This window comes from Bombyx mandarina, chromosome 06, assembly GCF_030267445.1.
Source record: "Bombyx mandarina strain Sakado chromosome 06, ASM3026744v2".
In the NCBI taxonomy this organism is placed as follows: Eukaryota; Metazoa; Arthropoda; class Insecta; order Lepidoptera; family Bombycidae; genus Bombyx; species Bombyx mandarina.
In genome coordinates this window covers 3846534-3872311 of record NC_143213.1, presented here as the reverse complement: position 1 = coordinate 3872311, position 25778 = coordinate 3846534, and the positions used below count along the sequence as shown (strand labels likewise).

Genomic DNA, 25778 nt, shown 5'->3' with positions numbered 1-25778 from the left:
AATATGACTTTCTTAGTATTACTTTGTTTACTACACTAAGTGCTGATTACAGACCAGAAACTGGGAATTCATAAATAACCACGTGTTTTCGGAAATAAGTGCGCAGTTTCTCGTCACATGTTTTGTGACTGCGCACCTGCGCGCGAATCAATTTACTTGGCAATCGCATGTTTAGTTACTTTCATAGTCTGTTCAATGATCAACTACGAAACCGAGATAAATACTGAACATGTCTATAGACTCTTTATTTCATCATTAAAATTCTTTTTCACTGTTACAAAATCATCCATTATACTGTGTCAGAAGACATACTGCGATAATATGTAATATAGGAACCATCGACATCCTTTAATAGTTAAATGATGGAACAAGCCTTATTATTGCTTTAAAAAGTAAAAAAAAAAACCAAGGGATGTAGTATAATACATTAAAAATTTTATATGAAAAATGTTGAAGCGACCACCTTATTCGTAAATAACGTATTCGATACTCTTTAGATAAATCTCCAAGTAGCATATAAAAGTGGCTATCTGTTTGTTTCTCCGCTACTTCTTCCATCCAAAAACACGACCGATTTTTATAGGGTTTTCACTAATAGGCCCGCGGCTTGTTTTCACGCGGCCCGCGACGCATGTTTTTAATCAGAAAATAGTTGTGGATAAAAATATAATAATAGTTACTTATAGAATAATTTCCATAATACAATTCTTTGTCAAAATTTTTTTTTTTTTTATTGCTTAGATGGGTGGACGAGCTCACCGCCCACCTGGTGTTAAGTGGTTACTGGAGCCCATAGACATCCACAACGTAAACGCGCCACCCACCTTGAGATATAAGTTCTAAGGTCTCAAGTATAGTTACAACGGCTGCCCCACCCTTCAAACCGAAACGCATTACTGCTTCACGGCAGAAATAGGCAGGGTGGTGGTACCCATCCGCGCGGACTCACAAGAGGTCCTACCACCAGTAATTACGCAAATTATAATTTTGCGGGTTTGATTTTTATTACACGACTAGCTGACCCGGCAGACTTCGTAGTGCCTCAATTGATAAATAAATGACCTAAACTTTTGTATAAAATAAGCTTAAAACATACAAAAGAAATCCGTCCGATGGGGGGGACATCTAAGGAATAACAAAATTGTTATTTTTATTTAATTCCGAGCATTTTCATATTTATCTACCTTTTAAACCTTCTCTGGACTTCCACAAATAATTTAAGACCAAAATTAGAAAAATCGGTCCAGCCGCTCTCGAGTTTTAGCGAGACTAACGAACAGCAATTCATTTTTATATATTATACACGATGTTATTCCTTCACCGTGGCGGTCAATCGTGAACATTTGTTGAGTACCTATTTCATTACAAAAATTGATACCCGTCTGGGATTCGAACACCGGTGCATCGCTCAACACGAGTGCACCGGACGTCTTATCCTTTAGGCCACGACGACTTCTAAAACTCCTATATAAACAACTAGCGACCCGCCCTCGCTTCACTTCGGAAACTGTAATTTATTATTGATTTCTCCACTATTTAATGAATGTTATTATACATATAAACCTTCCTCTTCAATCACTCTATCTATTTAAAAAAAGCGCATCAAAATCCGTTGCGTAGTTTTAAACATTTAAGCATACATAGGGACAGACAGATACAGAGAAAGTGACTTTTTTTTATACTATGTAGTGATTACATTCTCCAGACCAAAATTTTAGTAATTTCTCTTATTTCGAAAATTAAAGAACCCACATAGCCGTGGAACTAAACATTGTAATAAGGATGCATTAATTGTCATAAATTTTTTAGTCAACAAAATTATTAGTGCATCAAGCTCTACAATCACACTAAGGTTTAAGTTGTTACAACATTGCCAAAAGTTTCCATTTTATCCATTTTCCTAGAAACCTTTTGACATATAGTTTTTGTATATTTCTTTTATGACATACCTGTTGTTGAAAAAGAGAGTTTCGAACCAAACAAATGTCTTTCCAAGTGCGCAGTCCCTTCAGCTCACAAACAAGCGACACCACGTCTGTGCGGTTGTAGTCAGCATCCACCGGCATCACAATGAATGGTTACAAAACCTGTTACAATACAAAACTATGCTCAATAATGCATCATAGAATAAACAAGTATGTATCCTTTGTGAATTTAATTCATAATATAAGAATTGTGATCTTAATTAGGTTTTATAACCTATTTTAATAGATACAGTCAAAACCGTTTACTGCGACATCGTTTAATACAAATTGCCGGTTATAACAACCTAGAACAAAGGTCCCGGCTGAATGCCATATGACCGCCTTATTAAAAATATTGCTTTCTACGACATTGGTAATAACGACATACCTCATAAAACGACCACATTTAACTAATATTTCGAAGAATTAGATCTGTTAGAACGACCGGCTAAGCTGTATTGTAAACAATTTGAATAGGTATCCACATTTGTCTTCAATGGCTTTTAAAATCAAGAAAGAAAACAATAGGATTTAGTTTAGTGTAGGGTATTTTCTAATTCTTAGAAACAAAACACGTGCATGCAGTAGTCAAAGCCCGCTTCTACATATCTCTTCAGTTAGTTTGTTACTTATCTATACACAAGACGCACCAAAACTTTGTGGAGTTATTCGTGAAACTTTCAAAATGTCGCAAAGAAAAAGAAAACAAATTAATATTGAAGAAAAATCGCGTATTATGTAAACATATTTTTCCAATGATTCCCTATCGATTTGTTTGTACTTGCACGATACACATTAAACATCACCGGTTGTTACGACTATCGGTTTTTACGACAGAATATGAGCAGTCCCTTCGATGTCGTTTTAACAGATTTTGACTGTAATTTACAATGGACTTAATTTAAAATATTAATAAGGTACTTATTCAGTAGAACCTCAAACATGTTTTCGTTTTATAATTCATGAAATTACAGTACATATAATTTGTGATTATGTTCACACAATGACATGTAATATAACATTAATTTAATTAGTTAAATGAAAAATGCAACTAAATTTTATTCTTAATAGTTTTTTTTTTAGATAAATGTCAATAACAGAACAGAAAATGCATAATATTATAATAAGTAAGGTATAATATAATAATGCATACATAAAGTCAATCTAAATCTTGAGGTGTGAGTGGTTATGATCAAATTTTTGAGTACTGAACTAACATTGATAAGGGCCATACAATAAAAACAAACAAATACCATGATCTTGTAAAGTAATCAAAAATAAATATGTGGTTAGTTAATTACTGTAATAGTGGGAGCATTATTCCAATATAATTTCTCTATAGCCTACTAGGCTTGTTTTGGGCTTGTCAAGAACTTCTGTAAATTCTGTACTGGAAAGCTCATCCAAACCTACAGACACACCCACACACACACACAGAGAGAGAAAGAGAGATAGACAAATATGAATGATTAGACTTATTTTCTCATTATATACTCACTGGAAACTATATTACTCACTGGAAAATAACATGAAACATGTTCCAAAATGCAACACACCAAAAAATTCAAATAATTTTCCAAATTTCGTAATTATTTGTATTTGGATTCATGGCGATATGGATAGCACTGGCCATGTTGTTGTCAAATTTAAGATTCTAAACTAATTTACGATTCTGGAAACTCTCAATCACCTTACATCCATACTTCATTGTAAATAAGGTTATTTAAGGTTTCAGGTTAACTATTTTAGTAACAATTTGTGGTGACTACTAACGCTATATATATTTGTTTGGTATCTCTATGCAACTAACTAAGCAACAGATAACTAATAGTTAGGTGAATAAACTTGAAAAGTGCTTAAGAGTTTAATGCTTATAACCAGCCAGACAACTAAAGAAAACTTTTTTCAATAAAAAGGTCTAAAATTTCTTCAAAAAGAAATTTGTTGCACTCTAAGTCTCATCTCTCTAACACTTTACATTCAATAAATAATTATTTAAAACACAGTCATACTATGTATCATGTCTATATTATGTCATAGAAAACATTGTTGGTTTTTTTATGTATGTGCATACAAAGTCTATGAGCATTAGAACTTCAAAAACATAAAAAAAAAAAAAAACTTTCATTTTTAATTGTTTCATCAAAGTTTATAACCATTGCATTCTTCTTATCTAATTTATCGTGACAAAACTACCACAAACGATAACACACTTACCATTATCTGTAAAACAAAATTAATGTATTGTTATTGTGAGTGCTTATTGTTCCACATCATTCTTAAATTTTCTTAATGATTATTTGTTCTGAAAGTAATAAAATAATCTATAAATATTTGTTAAATTAGCAAAAGTTAGTTTTCAATAAAGGTTCAAATTTTAAGATTATAATAAGCACTATTTATTTTTATTAAAAAACTATAATTGTATGAGCCTTTTTTGAAAAACACATGGCATAAAATTACTGTCTTGTTTTAAATCTATTGAACCTTTAAATTTTATTGTATTCCAAAATACATTTTAATATGTTTAATATATCAGTCCCATGACTTAACTACTTATAACAACTCCACACTAGAATACAATTAAACACAAAGCCATTAGAATAACATCAACAAAATACCTACTGTGTTGACATAAACCAAAAATGAACTAATTAGGTATTGTTTCACTTTATTGGTTTTATTCTAAAAGCACTATTAACAATTATAGATATCAGCAGAAACCCTAAGGAATACGTGTGCATTTTAGCTGATAAGTAGTTTTTGTAACAAAGAGGAAGTTGATATTAGTAACTAATGACTTTGTTATTGGTAGGGCATTAGATAACGTTACTGAGACGCCATTTCCTATAGGTAAAAATGATGTACAAGAACTTCTTTGGAAAATAGTAAAAAAGAACGCCGTTGTAGGTAGAGTGCCATGCAAAAAATGCGTGTGGCAATTGATAAAGTCAATTGACTTTACGATGACAAATTTAGTTGAAAATTTTACGTTAGGTACTACATGTTATGTACATTTGAAACAGAGTTAAATGTAATAAAAGTCATGAAATACATCAAAAATTTTGTAATTGGCATTCACGAAGAAAATGGCGTCATATCACTAGTCACGGAACAAGGTACAGTTTCGTCACATTAGGAACTCACATTTCACGAACACCTTACAACTGTGCAACAAATTGACATATGCGTTCAGAATATTTATAAAATCGTACATTTACTCACTTTGAATAAAAATTCGAAAGAAAATCATCCAAAAACTTATACAATTGATGACAAGGCACTACACTCACCGTTTGCAAAACCAGACTAATGTCACGTGATCATTTTGTACTGTCAAGAATTTGGTGAATCTCCTATTTGGTAGAAAATGTTTATAGTACAGATTATTGCCGTGGTCAAGGACGCGTTTAGATTTAACGCGTTGAAAATTAGAAGAACTGAAAACACGGCAGATAGACAGCTATTTTCGTGATATCAACAACTGCTAGCTAGCAATCCAGGTGAGTTCTGTTTTATTTGAGACTACTAAGTCATTGAGTGACAGGTTGGTGAGGTTTTAATTTAAGCAGCTCCGACATGCCATGTGCACCAGCCCCAGCACATTGGTGAAAGTAAGGGGATTGAGTGTTGATACTATTTCTGTAATTAAAAAATACATATACAACACTAGATGAGAGGTAGGGAGTGTTAAGATATAGAACTAGCTGCGTGTCGTCGCACTAGTAATGTTGACTCGTTACCATGGATACATTCTCTACTTAATAAGATTGTGTCGTGTGATTAAAATATAATTTGTGATAATAAAAAGAGTCCACATAAAATCTTAACATGGTAGCAGAGCGCGTGCAGTAAGTAAATAAAAATATATTGGGTTGCGATCCATGAGAAATAATATCGGCGAAAATTATAAAAAAAAAGAAAGATGACAACTACGGGGTCTCTTCTGCCGATTTTGACTGAAAATTCAAATTTTAGTCATTGGAAATTTAGACTGAAATTACTGCTGGAAGAAAAGCAATTAAGCAATGTATTTTTAAAAGTGAAACCGACGGATAAAAATGACTCACGAGCAAAATCAATTTTGGTACAATGTCTGAGCGACAAATATATTGACATTGTAAAAAATGCGAATACGACCAAAGAAATGTTAACGTCATTGGAGGCTATATTTGAACGAAAAACAGTCTGTAACAAATTTTATTTAAAACGGAAACTCATAACAATGCGCTATGAAAATGAAAGCAACTTACAGCAATATTTCCTAAAATTTGAAGGAATTCTTAGCGAATTAGCGGCAATCAACGTAAACGTCGAAGTAGAAGACCAAATTTGCTATCTACTGTCTTCTCTACCAAAGATATACTTCCGAGAAACAACTGAACCTAGAATTTGTTAAAGCAAGACTACTTGATATGGAGACAAAGTTAAAAATGGACAGAAATAGTGAATTTTATGAGAATAATGCCTTCATCACGTGCCACTCCTGCGGAAAACGTGGACACAAATCATTCGAATGCCGAGGATCAGGACGAGGACAAGGGCCGAGTAGAGGACAGTCATTGACACGAGGATGGAGCTATCCAAGGTCGCGTGGACGCTCATTTAGAGGGAATTCAAGTTCACGACATACAACGTATCAACATACTTCAGCAGCAGGCAGAGACGACAAAGAAATAGGTTTCATTGCTAGCGATATTATTGCTAATGTGGGTGAATGTGGTAACATAGAACTAATTATAGACTCAGGATGTACGGAGCATTTAATAAAGAAAAATATGAAAATTACCTAGTCAGGTCATAAGTATTGTCACACAGTAAAAACTTTTCTTTTAGAATGCTGGCCACAAAAAAGTTTATGGGATTCGATTTTCGAATTGTTCATGAAAATAAAAATGTATACTTTTAGAATTTTACTCCTATTTTAAATATGGAGTGGACGGTTAAAGAAGACCGTGTTGCAGTTATTGCGTTGCATCGTTGCGGTTACACGCCAATTCAAATTTTTAACATACTGAAAAATTTTAATATAACCAAAAGATTCGTTTATCGTACCATCAAACGATACAATGAAGACTCTAGTGTAGATGACAGGTCAAGAAGTGGTCGCCCTCGGTCTGTTAGGACTTCAGCAGTGATAAAAGCTGTGAAGGCGCGAATTCAAAGAAATCCCAAACGTAAGCAGAAACTGTTGGCCCTTCAGATGGGGTTAAGCAGAACCACGGTGAAAAGGGTGTTAAATGAAGACTTAGGGCTTCGGGCATATCGAAGAAAAACAGGACATCGTTTGAATACTCGTCTAATGGACCTGAGACTGAAGAGATGCCGCGCTTTATTGAAGCGGTACGCGGGAAAAAAATATCGGGAAATAATTTTTTCGGATGAAAAAATTTTTACCGTAGAAGAGAGCTACAACAAACAAAATGATAAGGTGTACGCACACAGTAGTGAAGAAGCGAGCAACCGTATTCCGCGTGTCCAACGAGGTCATTTTCCATCCTCGCTCATGGTATGGTTGGGAGTTTCTTATTGGGGCTTAACAGAGGTACATTTTTGTGAGAAAGGTATAAAAACGAATGTAGTTGTGTATCAAAATACACTCCTGACGAACCTTGTGGAACCTCTTTCTCATACCATGTTCAATAACAGGCACTGGGTATTCCAACAAGATTCGGCGCCAGCTCATAGAGCGAAGAGAACACAAGACTGGCTGGCGTTGCGTGAAATCGACTTCATCCGGCACGAAGACTGGCCCTCCTCCAGTCCAGATTTGAATCCGTTAGATTACAAGATATGGTAACACTTGGAGGAAAAGGCGTGCTCAAAGCCTCATCCCAATTTGGAGTCACTCAAGACATCCTTGATTAAGGCAGCCGCCGATATTGACATGGACGTCGTTCTTGCTGCGATAGACGACTGGCCGCGCAGATTGAAGGCCTGTATTCAAAATCACGGAGGTCATTTTGAATAAACTTTAGTGTCATAAGAATCTATGTTTTGTTAAGTTCATTTTGGTATATGAATGGTTACATAATGAATACACTTGTTTCAATTATTTTACATTAAACATGTGACAGAATTTATGACCTGACTAGGTATATGACGGATATTACGGACTTAGATAAACATGTCAAAATATTTGTAGCTAACGGCCAATGTATTACAACTAGTAAAAGAGGTAAACTTAAAGTAAAATATCAAAATACTACGATTAATATTGATGCTTTAATTGTGAAAGATGTTGCATACAATTTATTATCAGTGAAAAAGATTGTCGAGGCAGGTTTTAACATAAACTTAATAAATACAATGTTAAAATATTTAATAAAAATACATTTTTATGCGGCACCGTGCAAGGGAAGTTGTATAAGCTACAAGCCGAATTATGTAAGTCCGAAGTCTGTAATGCTACTGATGCGGCAGATCTATGGCACAAACGTTTAGGTCACTTAAATAGGAAAAGCCTTAATATACTAAACTTACCTGTATCTGATAGAATTTGCAGTCCCTGTATGGAGGGCAAAGCCACCCGAAGCCCATTCACGCCTATCCCAAAGCCTAGAACGAAAATGACAGCCGAGATGCTTCACACAGACAGAGATAGCAGGATCGATCAGACATCAAGGACCTAATGGTGAAAAATATTTTATGACAATTATTGACGATTTCTCTCATTTTTCCGTAGTGTATCCCCTGAAGAGCAAATCTGAAGCAACAGAACGACTGATGAACTATGTATTAAGAATTGAAAACGAAACGGGGAATAAATTTAAAAGAATTAGATGCGATAATGGTGGAGAGTACACTGCTAATAGTTTGAATTTTTTTTGCATAAATAGAGGTATTAGTTTAGAATATACATTACCATACACGCCACAACTTAATGGCATATCAGAACGGATGAACCGCACATTATGCGACAAAACGAGGACTCTATTAGCGGAAACCAATTTGCCAAAACATCTGTGGTGCGAAGCAATACAATGTGCAGTTTACCAATTAAACAGATCGCCATCATGGGCCATAAGCTTCAAGACACCCAGCGAAATATTTTTTGGTAAAAACGACCTATCGAGATTGAGAGTATTTGATTCCAAAGCTTGGGCTACTATAGTACCCAAACCGGACAAGTTAGCCAAGAGAGCAAAAGAAACAAGAATGGTAGGTTATGGAACTGTTGGTTACAGATTATGGGATCCAGAAGAAGATAAGATAGTTATTTCCAGAGATGTAAGATTTGATGAAAGCGACATTAAATTCAAAAATAACGAAGAAGTGAAACAAGTAAGGTATATTCAAGACAAAGAAGAAGAAATCAATAAAGAAAAGGAAGATATTGTAGAACAGGAAGATGAATTTAAAGATGCAGAAATGAACACTGATCAAACTGAAGAAGCAATAATCAGACCCAAAAGAATGATAAATCCTCCTGCTTATCTTAAAGATTACGAGACGAATATAGAAAACATAAATAAAACTAACATTGTTATATGTCTGAGTGCAAATGCATCAGAAACTTTCGAAGAAGCTATAAAAGAACCAGAATGGAAAAACGCAATCAATAAAGAACTAGATGCACTCCAAAGACTACAAACGTGGGAAGAACAAGAAATAACTGATGGAAGAAAGCTCATAGATACAAAATGGATATTTAAACAAAAAGAAGATGGAACAAAAAATGCAAGACTGGTAGGTAGAGGCTTCCAACAAAAGAATAAAAGAAATTTTTGACAGCGTTTATGCACCCGTTGCTAGACATTCAACCATAAGAATGATCTTATCAAAAGCTGTACAAGATGATTTAAAGATTATTCAACTAGACATTCCCACTGCATTCCTAAATGGAAAATTGAAGTCTGATGTATTTATCAAAATACCCAAGGATTAGAAATAAAAAATTATAATACAGCATTAAAACTAAAGAGAGCATTGTATGGATTGATTGAATCACCAAAATGTTGGAATGAAACAATTGACGAATCTGCCGAAAGCGAGTACGTAGCCGCCGCATCATTAGCACAGGAAATTGTTAATTTAAAAGGTTGACAACAAAAGTGCGATATCAATGGCCAAGAATTACGAGAACTCTAAGCGTACAAAACACATTGATATACGGTTTCATTATATAAAAGACTTGGTTGTCAATAAGGTGTTCAACATTGAACATATTTGTACCAATGAAAATTTAGCGGATGTTATGACTAAAAGTTTGAGCACAGACAAGTTTTATAAATGGATTAATAAGTTTTTGTGCTAATTCATAATTAGTTAGTTTACTGTTTGCTTAGTTAAGTTAGATATAGTTGTGTATTAAATAATAACTGTAAACCAAGTTATCATTTAGGAGGAGTGTTAAGATATAGGACTAGCTGCGTGTCGTCGCACTAGTAATGTTGACTCGTTACCATGGATACATTCTCTACTTAATAAGATTGTGTCGTGTGATTAAAATATAATTTGTGATAATAAAAAGAGTCTGCTTATTCTTCCACATAAAATCTTAACAGGGAGTGGCATGGCTGTATCTCTTGCATTACTAAAGTCAATGAGTGATGGTAACCACTCAGCACATCAGGTGTACTGCCCGTTTGTCTATAGAGGTAATAAAAATCTAAAGTTTTTTTCCTGCGTGGAGTTTTAATCTTTAAATTTTTGTTGTCAAACTGGAAAGGAATTACACGTTCAGCTCCCTGAATACTTTTCCCTTATATCTTTTTCGTATGTATGTTTTTATGTATTACCTAGGTGTTGTACTGGAGAAGTAATTTCTATTGTTTATCTAATACATAAAACATTTTTCATTTTTTGCTGTCAAATTTTGTGGGAAAATATAAAAAGGGGAAAATCAACGAAACCATCTGGTAGTAAAAATCATTAGTAGGGATGGAAATTTTTGCAACACAAAACGATCTTTGTATCAAGCCGAATCAATGGTTTAATAATAATAGATTCACAAAAAAAATCGCAAAAATCCGTTTTTAGTGCTATTTCTGTGTTTTCTACCCAGCAAAACAAAAAATAAACGAATTTTCATTAATCATAATTATACAATACATTTAATAAAAACTTTATTTGTCTTGAGAACTGAAGTCATGTTTTATCCCGTTTGTGAATAATTAGATGAAAATTTTATCTTTTAAAGATTAAGTGTTAATTGTTTTTGTAGTTGTATATGAGTTGGCTCACTAATTTTCATGGCCTAAATAAAAACGGACAAGTATTTAATTATATATACCGATATCCTATATTGACTTATCCAATAAAATGTTCATTCAACTCTCTATTCTAAAATACCAGTTCTTATGATTATATCAGTACCTCATGAATATAACATAACATATATAGAATTTTCTGATAAAATGCTTTTCATAATCATGCTTTTCTTTTTATTATCGAGCAACTTATTTTAAATCAATTTTATCAGTAGACACTATCCAGCATCCCTGCCGTGAACTGTCACCCTTATTTTCTGTGATTTGTGGTGTTTTTTTGTATTAACTGACTATTTGGCGGGAATGCGAGGAATGAAGTTGTGTCATTTGTCTACTTAGTGTTTCTTCAGGTTTAAAGATGTAATAAAATAACGGTGGCTTATTAACTCTTTAATATCTGTGAAAGTGCACAAATGTGAGAAAATAACAGAAAACGCTGGACGTAACTTCTAGGGATCCTCCAAAAAGTCCACTGAAAAAGTCTCAGTAAATGACCACCATTTTCCTGAGATTGTATTTCATCCCATATCATCTCATATCATTTTATTTTATTTCATCCCAGTTGATTAATGTTTAAAGTTAATCTTCTTCATTTCATTTTATTTCATTTCATTTCACTCCATATTATTATTTTAAATTAACACAATAAGAATATTTATAAATTAAAATAAGATATGGTATAAAGGTCCTAGTTACCAGGTCAGAAAAACCCTTAAATAGAATTTGTATTATCTATGGTTTTAGAAAAGACATGGCTGTATGGGCGTAGATCCCTTTGCCTTTCCTGATAAGGAAAATGGTACCAAAAAAAAACCGATGGTTTTGGAAGAGCGCAGCACTCAAATAAATTAAGTGTATAATCTATGCGCAGCACTGACATATTTCACATATGGTCTACTCACTTGTTTTTAATTAATTTTATCAAGAATGCCTACAATTTCTTTAAAGCGCGATGTGCTTTTCGCCGCCCTCGGTTCTACATACAGTATGAGAATATTTTGTAAAAAAATTAGTTTAATTTTAATTCAAATTAAAATGCTTTTATCGAAACATTTCAGCTGATGAAGAATTTCAAGACCTATGTTTCAAATTTGGTTTAGAGCTTGATGAAGTTGTGAGTACCCATTTTAGGACCCACTAAATTAAAAAAAACGAAATAATGATCTGAAACCTAGTTTTAGTGTAATAATTAAAATAATGATTTACCTTGAAAAATATATGTAAATGTATTAACTTGAATTCAGAGCTTGAAGAAAGGATTTGTGGCGATATTAATGTGTGTCTACCAATTTCAGACTACGGAGAAACAAATGTTAATTAAAGAACAAGGTGACCAAACAGATGCTGAATTATCTGATGAGATCCTCTACAGAATAGACATTCCAGCCAACAGATATGACTTATTGTGCCTCGAAGGACTTGTTGATGGTCTATTAGTGTTCCAGGGGAAGTAAGTTAATGAACATTTTTTTCTATTTTATTTATATATTGTGTATGGGTGAACAAGTCCACCTGGTGTAAAGAAGTCACCAGAGCCCAGTTATTACATTGTTAATATTACCACCCAACTTATGACATAAATTTGAAATCATATAAGAGTGGTTGCAACCCGCAAAGCAGAATGCATGAATACTTTGTAACAAAAATAGGCAGGATAGTAAAACCTACTCGTAATATCCTCTACCACCAATGAATGCTATTGCAGTTTTCTTTTTTTACTGCCCTTGCCGGTAGATGAGCATACGGCCCACCTGATGGTGAGTGGTTAACGTCACTCATGGACATCAGTGTTGCCTACTGTCTAATACTCTCTACAAGCCTTGAAGAAGAACTTGGTAAACACCGTGGAGGGGAACTCATTCCGAAGCTGGATGGTACGTTGCAAAAAATATCTCTGGAAACACACTGTGGATGAACGCTGGCTCCACATAATATGGATGAACTCTACGCCGGTGGCGGGCAGTGCAATGGTATTGTTTGAAATGATGGTATCATCTCAATTCAATCCTTAATTCTTCAGAGCTCTCCCCATGAAACATACGGTACAAAATACAGATGGAACCAAAGTCCCTCGACAGACCCCGAGGTTCCAAACAATCCGTGAGAATGGGATTATCAATAATCCGAATGGCTCTCTTCTTTATGTAGTCTAATGAAAGTACTCCATGACGTGGTAGCAATACTCCATGCGAGGCCGAACCTGTGCTTTGTAAACAAAATTCTTTATCCAGGTGTGAAATACCGGTTCGCTCTGTTGAGATCTTCCAGAGCTGTACTTGGATTTTAATACTAAGAAAAGCTGCTGCCCATTCTCTAGTGAAAACTTTTATTACCTCTTTTGCCCACTACTGAGGACACCCTTCAAACTTCTCTTGAATAAGACTTGTTAAAGATTTCAAGAAAGACTGGCAAGGAATACTGTACAGTAATACTGTGACTGTTCATTCTAGAGCAGGATGTTAAGTGGTAAAAATAATGACTTAAAATACACTCAACTAACTCAATGTTTCAAAGTAGATACACATTTTGCTCTAGCAGCATTGCTACTATGAACCATTGTAAGCAGCAGGTGCGACGGTAAAAGTAAATGATGAGATCAATATAAATAAATTTCAGGAAACCTCCACCTCAGTACAAAGTGAAAAAATATGAAGACTGTAACTCTTTACACCTGACGATGGCCACAGCACAAATAAGACCATACGCTGTAGCCGCTGTACTTAGAGGCATTACTTTTACAAAGGAATCTTATGATAGTTTCATTGATCTACAGGTAATAAATTGATATATCAAGCATTAAAAGCATTTTAATGTATGTACTGATAGCAGTGTATTATTGCGAGCCTGCACAGCTAGGTATCAGTGGAGTAAGTATAAAAATAAGAATTTAATTCGAACAGCAGACAAGACTACAGACCAGCAGACAAGACTACAGACAATCTAAATCGTATGAAGTGAACAACATTAACACAACTACTGCACTTTTTAAATGAACCTTAAATTCATTATATTTTATTACTTTGACCTTTGACAAAGACATAATTCTAAAAAAACCTTTCACAATGTGTAGGTCTATGAGGAATTGCTTATAGTAGAATTATTTTGTCCGTGCAGTTTGCAGCATGTTGCGCGGGCGTCTATAAAAACAAATAAGTCATCGAAGGCAGGTACACGGCGACGGGGTGGTATACGAAGGGTGCTGAGACATTGCTATGTTATGAGTCATTTGTATTTACCTGCAAATTATAGTACATTATGTCGAAGAGAAATGTATTTTTATGCATTCGTTCTCTGAATTTCTTTAGTGACACAATGGCTACTCCTTTGTTTTGTATCAAAACGGCAAAATTTATTCAAAATAATATTTGCACGTGTTTGTTATCAACAATGTGTTAAAATTTCTCACTGAAATAAGAATAGATCCCAAAAAATTACAAAGTGTTAATTTCTGCCGTACTCGTTAACTTACTGCGGCGATATGTGCTGTAAGTGTTCGATAAGTGATTTTTTCCTTCATTTTTATCACTAACCCACAAAATGACAAAACTAAATACACTATCGATAACGCTTATCGACAAGCATAATGCGCATCATTATGCCCGTCAATAAGACTCGTGAGTAGAAGAGAGAGCGAAATACTCGCTTCACCGCTCCAATTTTTTATGACCCAAACTGCACGGACAAAATAATTCTACTATAGCATTTTATACATGATAGTCTTGAATCAGTTTTTTTTTAATAAATTAATTTTAATATATGTTTTTTATTATAACTGTAAGCTGGCAAGCCCATCTGATGGTAAGGAGTTATTATTGTTGATGAAAGTCTGCAAACTCCATTTTATTCACTAACACTGTAATCAGATGCCTGCAGCTCTAACAGTAGGAGCAAGCGTAGGGACCCAGGTAACTGTACTTGTCAAACTCATCATAGAATTCAACTTGAAATCCAAGCATATATACCGTATCACAAAACATGGTGAGCATCTTGAGTTTCTTGCACTTAAAATCTCAGCATGTTGCGTTTTTAATCTGGTAGCAGATGCATTCTTGAAGCAGATGCCCCTAAGCTACTAGGTCTTTTTGGAGGCGCTTGGGTAGGTGTTAACCATTCTCATCTTTCCTGGCTGAGCCTGTGCTCGCTCAGCTGTCTAAAAATGTCATTGGGCGACTAGTAATCTCTCCATCCTTAAAAAAATGCCAGGGGTATTATTATATTAATAAGAGTTCAAGTGATCACTACCTTTAGCTATATGATAGTTCATCGAGGTCACCAGCAGGCAAAAGTGTATTTGCTACAACAGTTAGTGACAAATCAAGAACAAATAAAATCCTTATAGTGGTATTATATCCCTTTATGTTTTAATTTTCAGGACAAACTGCACCAAAACATTTGCAGGAAAAGAACTTTAGTGGCTATAGGAACGCATGATCTGGACACTGTACATGGTCCATTCGTCTATGATGCACTGCCTCCAAATGATATTAAGTTCAAAGCTCTTAATCAGCCAAAAGAATTAACTGCACCTGAATTGATGGAATTATATTCCGTATGTACAAAATTATCCCCTTCATAAATGAACGTATCATAATTATAGTATAATCTATTCATAATTAACAGATGAATATACACATACTATTCACAACAGTTTGATTAGAAATGTGGCAAAAAAAAAACTTTTGTTGAATGAAAACACTACACAATTAAATTCTACTTCATACTATATTGTTTTCTTCTCTATGATGATATATAAAATCATTCTACTTCACAAACACTTGATTACATTTCAAAATAAATATAAATCTGCTGTTTCAGAATCACGCCCAATTAAAACAATTTTTAGGAATCATAAAGGAGAGCCCAGTGTATCCAATCATCAAAGATAAAAACGGAATGATATTGTCTATGCCTCCAATAATTAATGGTGATCATTCTAAAATTACACTAAATACAAAGAATGTATTCATAGAATGCACTGCAACTGATTTAACTAAGGTAGGTAGTTTCATCTTTTTCGTGTTTGTTTTCCATTCTTAGATTTGGAAGAAAACTCCTTTACTAATGAAACCCCCATTTGGAATAAATATAATTCTCTTGCACAACCTCATTCTTATTATGGTGACGTCATTAAATATAATAGCCTTATTTTAATTATTTGACAATGATGATATTATAAAAACGAAGATACTATAAAAACGAAGATACTAATACTAACTAACGAAGATACTATAAAAAATTACTCTTTTTTTCATTGCTTAGATGGGTCGACGAGCTCACAGCCCACCTGGTGTTAAGTGGTTACTGGAGCCCATAGACATCTACAACGTAAATGCGCCACCCACCTTGAAATATAAAGTCTCAGTATAGTTACAACGGCTGCCCCACCCTTCAAGCCGAAACGCATTACTACTTCAGAGCAGAAATAGGCGAGGTGGTAGTACCTACCCGTGCGGACTCACAAGAGGTCCTACCACCAGAAATATAAAATATCAAACATAAAAAAAGTAATTTTAATTGCACTTTATTTATTTAGGCTATTGTAGTTCTGGACACGGTGGTCAGCATGTTCTCGAAATACTGCACGAGCGAGTATGAAGTACAACAATGTAAAGTTTTCTCTCCTGATGGAACTTACGAATTGTATCCTAAGCTTCAATACAGAGAAGAACTTATTAATGTTGATAAAGCCAACAACTATATTGGGATCAGGTTATCATTTATAAAATTTTTAATTAGACTGATCTCTTGAACACACGTATTTGTCGACTTTACAAATAGAAAGTTGAATTTGCGTGCTCATTATATATGTATATATCATATTTATTCATTACACATATTTTATGCCTGTATGAAAAGCGAAAAAGCAGGTCCGAGCTTTATGCCTCTGATATCAGCACATATTGAAACTATATTTTTTCTTTTTACTATCGGTGGCTGTGTTGTCCATCAGTTTAAGTATTATTTAGATTTTTCTTTTTTTTATCGCTTAGATGGGTGGACGAGCTCACAGCCCACCTGGTGTTAAGTGGTTACTGGAGCCCATAGACATCTATAACGTAAATTCACCACCCACCTTGAGATATAAGTTCTAAAGTCTCAGTATAGTTACAACGGCTGCCCCACCCTTCAAACCGAAACGTATTACTGCTTTACGGCAGAAATACACATGTACATATATAAACAGTTAGATTGAATACATTTGTGTAATTGCAGTGAAGAAGGTGATAAGTTAGCGTCGTTGCTGTCCCGGATGTGTCTCCAGACCGCGCACGAGGGCTCCCTGCTGCGCGTGCGAGTCCCCCCCACGAGGCACGACGTCATTCACGCTTGCGACCTCTACGAAGACATCGCTATAGCATACGGGTAAGATTGTTTATTTATTATATAATAAACAACTGATAAAATACGTTTTCAATTAAAGAACGTTTTACTGGTGAATGTTATACTCGATGTGAATCATAACAGTAAATTAATACATGAAGCAAAAACTTTGTACCCCTTTTTACCAAAATTACGCGTATGAAGGAGTATAAAATTTCACACACTTATAGAGAATATAGAGAGGGAGTGCAGAACGCTATTTTTTTTTATTATGCCAAAAAAATACATTTACCCAATAAATGAAACATGACACACACTACCATGTATTTGACACACACACATAGATATTCTCTTCGTTTATTGTCTAACTTTTGTTTTTGTTATTGTTTAGTCTGTGGTCAAATTGAACATAGATTAATATTTTGTTTGTCTTTAAATTTATTTTTCTATAATGTAGTGGCGAAATCTGTGATTATAGGAAGTAAAATAATAACAGTCTTTGACAATAGAACCATAATAATGTTCAAACTTATAATTTCAATTGAATATAGTCGAATTTCGACTACTGCGGGACCACTAGTAATAGTAAATACATGAAACTTCAAAGGGTACAAGGATTTCATATCACATTTTAAACTACAGCAAAAACTAATTTAACAAAAAAATTTGTAAAACTACCACAATAAGACCGTTAATCTAATAAATAAAGTTATTTGATTAACGATTAAAACTACTAACAAAAGACGTAATAAATAAAAGAACGCATTGAAAGTAGAAGGTCGACGGTGTGCATACCGTAAGTGCGGCCGGACTTTTTGGCGGAAACGCGTGCAGTGAAGCTGTGTGATTTGTTTTATTTTGTCTATTTAATGTTTCTTCAGGTTTAAATGTGTAATAACGGTGGTTTATTAACTGTTTAGTATCTGTGAAAGTGCACAAAGGTGCGAAAATGAAACAAAGCCGCTGGACGTAACTTCTCAGGATCCTCCAAGAAGTCCACTGAAAAAATCTCAGTAAATGACCACCATTTTACTGAGATTTTATTTCATCCCATATCATCTCATTTCATTTCATTTAATTTCATCTTAGTTGATTAATGTCTCAAATTAATCATCTGCATTTCAATCCATATTATCATTTGTCAAATAAGATATGACCTAAAGGTCCTAGTTACCAGGTCATAAAATCCGTTAAAAAAAGTAACCGGCCCGTGTCGCTGCAGGTACAACCGCATAGCGCGGCGCCCCGCCCGCGCCGTGACGTCAGGCGGACAGGACCCCGCCAACAAACTCACGGAGCAACTGCGGAACGAGTGCGCCCGCGCCGGCTACACCGAAGCGCTCACCTTCACACTTGTTAGTAAAATCGTGACAATCCCAAGTATTCCTCGATGTTAGAACCACACTGCTAGACTGCTGGACTTTCAGATAGGAATTTAATCTTGAATAAGTCCGTCGCCCTTGTGCGGTGCACGCCCGACGGGCCTGGGCCTAAGAGGTTGAATGTGCTCTGTTCGATTTATTTGTATAACATTATATTAATACGTTGACACACTAGAAAACTGTTTCTATTTGCTCGCCAAGAAACTTTTCATTTTAGTTCAATTAATGGATAGTAGTAGTTTGTAGATTAAGCACAATTCAGAGAATACTTGAAAATACAAATTTTAAAACAGCTTCGTAATTTATACTAATTATAGTGCTCCCGTGAAGATGTGTCTACAAAATTGGGTGTTAAAATCGAAGATGTACCGGCCGCCCACATCTCCAATCCCAAGACCCTGGAGTTCCAAGTAGTCCGAACGTTGTTACTGCCTGGGCTGCTGAAAACCATTGCTGCAAACAAAAAAATGCCTTTACCTTTGAAACTCTTCGAGATCAGCGATGTTGTGCTTCTAGATGAGAATGCCGGTGAGTTTGGTCTGAATTAATAACAACACGATAATTAATTAATTCAAAAAAAATGAAATATTTTTTTATACTGTAGGTTCTCGGGTTCTTTATTTGAATGTTAAACTTGGAACTTTGTACATTTGTTGTACAATTAAAAAAAACACATTTTTCGATAATCAAAATGAAACGTGGCCGGACTTAACTAAAATTCATTAACAGTTACGTATTGTCTGTGTACTTAGTGCGATTCCCTTTGCTTATCGCCAGGGGCGCTGTTCCAACTCAATACAAAGAGTTGACTTTTACGCGATCGAGAAGTTAAAAAACTCTTACTAAACACACTGATCGCCTGGAATTACTTATATTTCCGTTCTTTCAATCCGTAGCAGTAGTAGTAATGTTAGTTTTCTTGTAAAACTTATGTTCATATAGAAGATAGGTCTTACTAGAAACCTCTTACTAGCCCTTATTTTTTAAAAATAACATGTCTTCATGTCAGGGCCCTGAAACTGCGGTACTTTACGACAAATCTTTTTTGTATAGAAACTAGCGACATCTTGTTGCGGATGCCCCTAAACTTACATGTTGTTAAAGTTAAAGCATTTAATAATTGTATAACTAAACACAAAATAAAAAATTTATAAATCATACAAGTCTTTATTTGCTTTAGACAAATTGATAAAATTTTATCAATTTGTGGTTTCTGAAAATTTACAAAATTCTTCATTGAAAATATTATAAAAATATTTTAATATAGGATAGGTAATATGTTACTGCCATCTACAGGAACAATGAGAAACTAATCGACGCGAAGCCATCTAGTGGCCGACGCCCGTAAACATTTTTGTTGCTTGCTTGAGTTGCTTATCTATAACTAATTTATGTGTATTATCTATGCTTCGTGTAATTCAAGTTCTTCCTGAAAAAGAAAAAATAAAAAGAAAAAGTAATATGATTATTCCTGAGGATATCGATAAACATACGATGCGTGTGTGCGTGCGCTCAGAAAGCGGGGCCCGCAACGTGCGGCGCGCGTGCGGCGTGCACTGCGGGCGCGCGGCCGGCTTCCAGCACGTGCACGGGCTGCTCGACCGGCTCATGGCGCAGCTGCGGGTGCGGCACCGCGACCAGTACGCGCTGCGACCTGCGCAAGGTACTTCTACTCACTTCGACTACTTTACGGGTAGTACATAGGGCTGCCACCTTTTTAATTGCAGATAAAGTACATTGGTTATTATAGGTGGGGAAAAAAGTACATCGTATTAAAATAAAGTAGTATTTATTTTTTATTATTACTATGTTTAAATACATAGTTTTTATTAGAATGGAACAATTTAAACATGAAAGTGTGACAATTGACAGTGATATTATTGAAATTTGAGGTTAAGTTGCGTTCAGAAATATTTGTTAAAAAACGAGTGTTTAAGTGATGTGGAGTTGACGAGTGGCGACATCGATTGAGCAATCGATGTATTTAGCTTAACGAAAAAATACATACTAAGACTAAACTTTTCAAAATCCCAAAGAAACCAAATCATGCCAAATAAAGTATTTGTACCTACTTTATTGTTCGCATAAAGTACAGAATACAATTAATTACCTTAAATATCGTACAATACTTTATTATAAAGTACGGGCAACCCTAGTAGTACAGTATAGTGAGCCCGCCGTGGCGTCGTCCGGTTCGAGGACTCGTCTCCACGTTTATTCCAATACTTCGTGTCTCTCGCACTTCAATATAGTACTAAAATAAAATATTTAAAAGAATACTGAGTTTTCTAGGAAAACAATTTAATATTAAAACGTATGTATATCGTATTGAATCCATTGTGGCACAACAATTTATTTATAATATAAACACCATTTCGAGAGGTAAAAGGCAATTTGGATTAAGCTACATTTATTTTTATAATTAAAAGTGGGTTTTATTTGGTATTAGTATCAACAATTCGATGTTTTTAATTGAACTTCAATTAAGTTTACCCCATTCAAATCGCTGAAGAAGTTTTTTGTTATGACATTTAATTTTTCCCCAAATTTTAAACTTTAAATGGCACTCCTGTAAAGTTGCAAAAATGTCGTTTAAACAAAATAACCTTTCACCCCTCGAGTTAATCAGGATAGTTCTAGCAATGTGAAAATGTATCAGAGCTTAACGATCTCATTATGAAATTATAAGAGAACGTCTTTTTTGCCACATACCATCCGGCTTTGGAATTTTGGAACATTGGATCTGCGGAGGGACTTCGGTTCCCTCTGTATTTTGTACCGTATGTTCCATGGGGAGTGCTCTGAGGAATTCTTTGAGATGATCCCCTCATCTCCTATTTATCATCGCACCTACCGCCATCGGAGCAGAGTTCATCCATATTATCTGAAACCGCTGCGTTCATCGAAATTGCGTTTCTTTGAGGTCTTTTTGCCACGTACCATCCGGCTATGGAATGACCTCCCTTCTACGGTGTTTCCCGAGCGCTATGACATGTCCTTTTTCAAACGAGGCTTGTGGAGAGTATTAAACGGTAGGCAGCGGCCTGGCTCTGCCCCTGGTATTGCTGAAGTCCATGGGCAACGGTAACCACTCACCATCAGGTGGGTCGTATGCTCGTCTGCCTACAAGGGCAATAAAAAAATTATTACCCCGGTAAGAGGAACGCCATCTATCGCCGAATAGCAGAAACGAAAATCAAAGGATCTAGTAACATCCAGAACGCCCGAGAAGTACATCGCCATATATTGTCAAATAGCGGAAACACACATCGAAAATACTTGACTTGTGAGGAATGTTCTCGACAATTTTAGGGATGTCGTATCGACTATAATAAAAGCGATGCGAAGATGATTCGAAATAATTTTGTTTTGTTTAGATCCCGCTTATTTCCCTGGTCGCTGCGCTGAAGTTGTACTTCAAGGAAAAGTAATCGGAAAGATTGGAGTCATCCACCCGAATGTGCTGACAGCATTCGAGCTTACGAATCCGTGCTCTGCTGTTGAAATAGATATTGAACCATTCGTGTAAATGTAAAATGCATTTTGTGTTAAATTTACGAATGTACACACACATTTGATATGAAAATAAATTTAATTTTACAGCTTGTTCATCATTTGTTAAATTCAATTACCTTAATTAAAAAAACATAGTGATCTGTATAGTGGCCAAAAATAACTAAATCATTCGTATTTCGAATTGAATATAAACATACATTACGCTCCTCGTAACACCACCGGGCGAGTCTCGTAATTCTAGCACATAATAAATAGACTGGCCAGTTGCATTAGTATATCAATACTCGGAGAGCAACTTCTTCCAATGAAAAAAGGTTTCGTGTAGTAAAATGAACCAAAAATACATATAGGCATATGGGTATTAGCAATAACATGTATTGCTAATTCTAGCTAAATAAGAGTTAATACGGTCTGGGTTTGAGAATAGTGGAACCATTGAAATAAAACTAATGCCTTTCATCTCACGTCTCAAAATGAGCTGCGTCATTTCTGTTCTCATGTCTATAAACTCGACGAATCATTTCCCACCAGGTGGACTGAGCTCATCTTGAGCATAAGGTAACATTGTTTCTTCCAGTATATTTTTGTATTGGAATTGATCCATGTTTCCTTGTCTGATACAAAGAAACATAACAGATCCAACAGCATGGGCAAAAAAAGCACTCCTAATTTTCACATTTCCCCGACTTTACTTTTTCACAAAAGCATGGCTCAGTCACTCCTTCATAGCTAATACCCCATCAAACCTTCACTGAAGTCAGATAGTGCCCACGTTGCACTCTGTCAACTAGTTGGGAAGCTTCCTTAGAGCTTTGAGCATAAATACGGTCATTTTGTTTGTTAAAATGTTGCTCAATTGTAAAAAATTTCTCATCCGTAAACAAAAATTTTCTATGACTTCCCTTTGCGTACCGCTTCAGTAGTTGTTTTGATTTTACCACCCTATTCTCTTTTAAATTATCAGTTAAGAAATGACCAGTACGTCTCTCATAGGCTGCAAGTCCTAAGTCATCTTTTAAAATACGCGACAACGTTCTAGGTGCTATCTTCATCTCCTGAGATAAAATCTTTTGCTTTCGCACAGGATTTCTTCGAATTCTTTCCCTTACTGCTTTGACCACCTTTTTCGTACGAACACTACGTGGACGGCCAGATATTTTTCTGTCACAAACAGAGGAGGTCTCATTGCACCTATTAATAGCCCGGTACACAAACATTTTACTAATACCAAGCGTATGGAGAGTTTTAAAAATTGCATTTGGCTCCATACCTACTTTGTGTAATGCAATCACAGCGATTCGGTTCTCCTTACCACCCCACTCCATTTTAATATCGCAAAATATTGTACAATGTATTGGCGCCAAAATAAGAAAACTCAATGAGCAATCATATAAAAATGACAGACTCCAAATTCAAATGTAATATTTTGTTTATTTTTAACTGTAACAGTATTTATGGCCAGACTAAGTATAATACCCTTAAATGAAAGTAATAAAATTTATAAGCCACTACATTTTATTTATTAAAAACTACTACCATAAAGAAAAAAATACTGCTGATCTTGCCTTAACACCGGTCACTCACATGCGCACGAATATGCAAACCCGCAAGTGTGGGACGACATTCGCAAATGATTATGCAAAGTTTTCGCTGCATTCGTGGTTTTCCAAGCTGTGTCGGTTTTTTAACAGACATCAAAGCGCGCGAACCTCGAACCTTCGCGTAGTCTCCCACACATTCGCTTGCCCTGCTTGCCCAGTTGCGCCGACGATTGCGAAGGTAACGGACGTGTCGCCATTTTCATAGTTAATGTAGTATAATAATATATACTGTGTAGCGTATCTTCATCAAAAGAAATCCCATAAAAACAGCATGGCTGTTAATGATGTCTGGGAAAGAATTCAAAACTCTTTTTCTCTTCAATGTTCTATTGACGAATTAAAAAGGAGGAGAAATTCGTGAGACATTCGTAAACAAGTGTAGGAGGAAGCGCAAACGGGTTCGCAAATTGAGTATGCGAACTTATTTGCACAGCCGCTAGGTTTGCGAATGAATGTTTGACGGCCCTTCACATGCGCGCAAACATTCGTACAATGTACGAATATTTGCGCGCATGTCAGTGGCCGGCATAAAACAAAAACAAGAGACATGACATTTTTGTACAACTTAGTTATGATTTTCTTGAATTTTAATACTTTGTACCTATTGCCTTCTCGTGCTTCCATTACTGCGTTTACGCGGTTTGGTATGCTTTACATCACGTTTATTATACGATTTTGGTAAATATTGGTCCATTCTTCTGTGAGAGCAATTTTGAGCACGTGAAGCGTGATTGGGGGAGGGTTTCGTTGTTTTACGCATTTCCCTAGCTCGTCCCATACATGCTCGATCGGGTTGATATCGGGGCTGCGTGCTGGCCACTCCATACGAGTAATGTTCATCTCTTGTAGGTAGGTAGTCATTCACAATGAAACCTGTATGAGGTTGGGTATTATCATGCATAAAAATGGTATCCTCACCCAAATTGACCATAAATGGCCCAACGTGTACATTAAGGATTTTCCAGATATTTTACGCTAGTTAAAGAACTGTTTTCTTTGGATACTAGTTCTGTGCGAATCTCAGATGAAATTCCGGATCACACAAGTACAAATCCACCACCGTTGGCTACTTTTTCTTCTATGCATGCTTGCTTGAATATTTCCCCTGCTCTTCTATACACCCTGTGTCTTCCATCGTGTTTGTAGAGCATAAATTTTGATTCGTCGGAGAACACAACTTTCGACCTATCTTGAATAATCCAATTTAAATGGTTCTGGGCATATATTAGTCTTGAAATACAATCACCACGCTCCAGTTTAGGACCATTTGCAGGTCTAGATGATTTCAAGTTAGCTTTAGCAAGTCGTAGTCTTACTGTCCATGCGCTTGGGGTACTTCCTCCGAGGCGTCGAAACTGATCACCAAGTATCGATCTTCTCGTGTTGTGGTACACCTAGTTCTGCCTGTTCCTGGTCTACGCAGGTTAGAGCCAGTTTCCTCGTAACATCGGAGAACTCTCTGTACTTTTGACAGCGATACCGATAGTCCTGGCTGTATACCGCTGACTCCGGCCGGTATTCAGCATTGTGAGGATTCTGGTGCATTCTTCAGTAAGCGACATGATTACAGGTTGAATAATAAATTGAACACTATCAATGTGGTTTATAGACCCAAATAAATGACAGATTAGAAACAAAAGCAAAATCAAATGCAGTAATTTCGTAGTTCCATCTTCGAAAGTATCCCTTTTTTATGACATAAACTTGCAGTAACTAATAAGTTTTAATACCTTAATTTATGAAGAATGTATTTGTCTACTAAGCACAATTTATTTCATTAAG

General features: G+C 35.4%; 1 protein-coding gene across 1 annotated transcript; it reads left to right on the top strand.

Moving 5' to 3' along the window:
* Nucleotides 1-11982: 11982 nt before the first annotated feature.
* On the top strand, nucleotides 11983-22490 carry beta-PheRS (phenylalanine--tRNA ligase beta subunit). Its single transcript, XM_028170279.2, has 12 exons — nucleotides 11983-12161; nucleotides 12235-12290; nucleotides 12472-12626; nucleotides 13793-13949; nucleotides 15549-15725; nucleotides 15992-16171; nucleotides 16710-16885; nucleotides 17390-17539; nucleotides 18720-18852; nucleotides 19197-19407; nucleotides 20396-20542; nucleotides 22257-22490. The coding sequence occupies exons 1-12, from the start codon at nucleotides 12104-12106 to the stop codon at nucleotides 22406-22408; spliced, it is 1752 nt and encodes a 583-aa protein (XP_028026080.2). The 5' UTR covers nucleotides 11983-12103; the 3' UTR covers nucleotides 22409-22490.
* Nucleotides 22491-25778: the final 3288 nt, after the last annotated feature.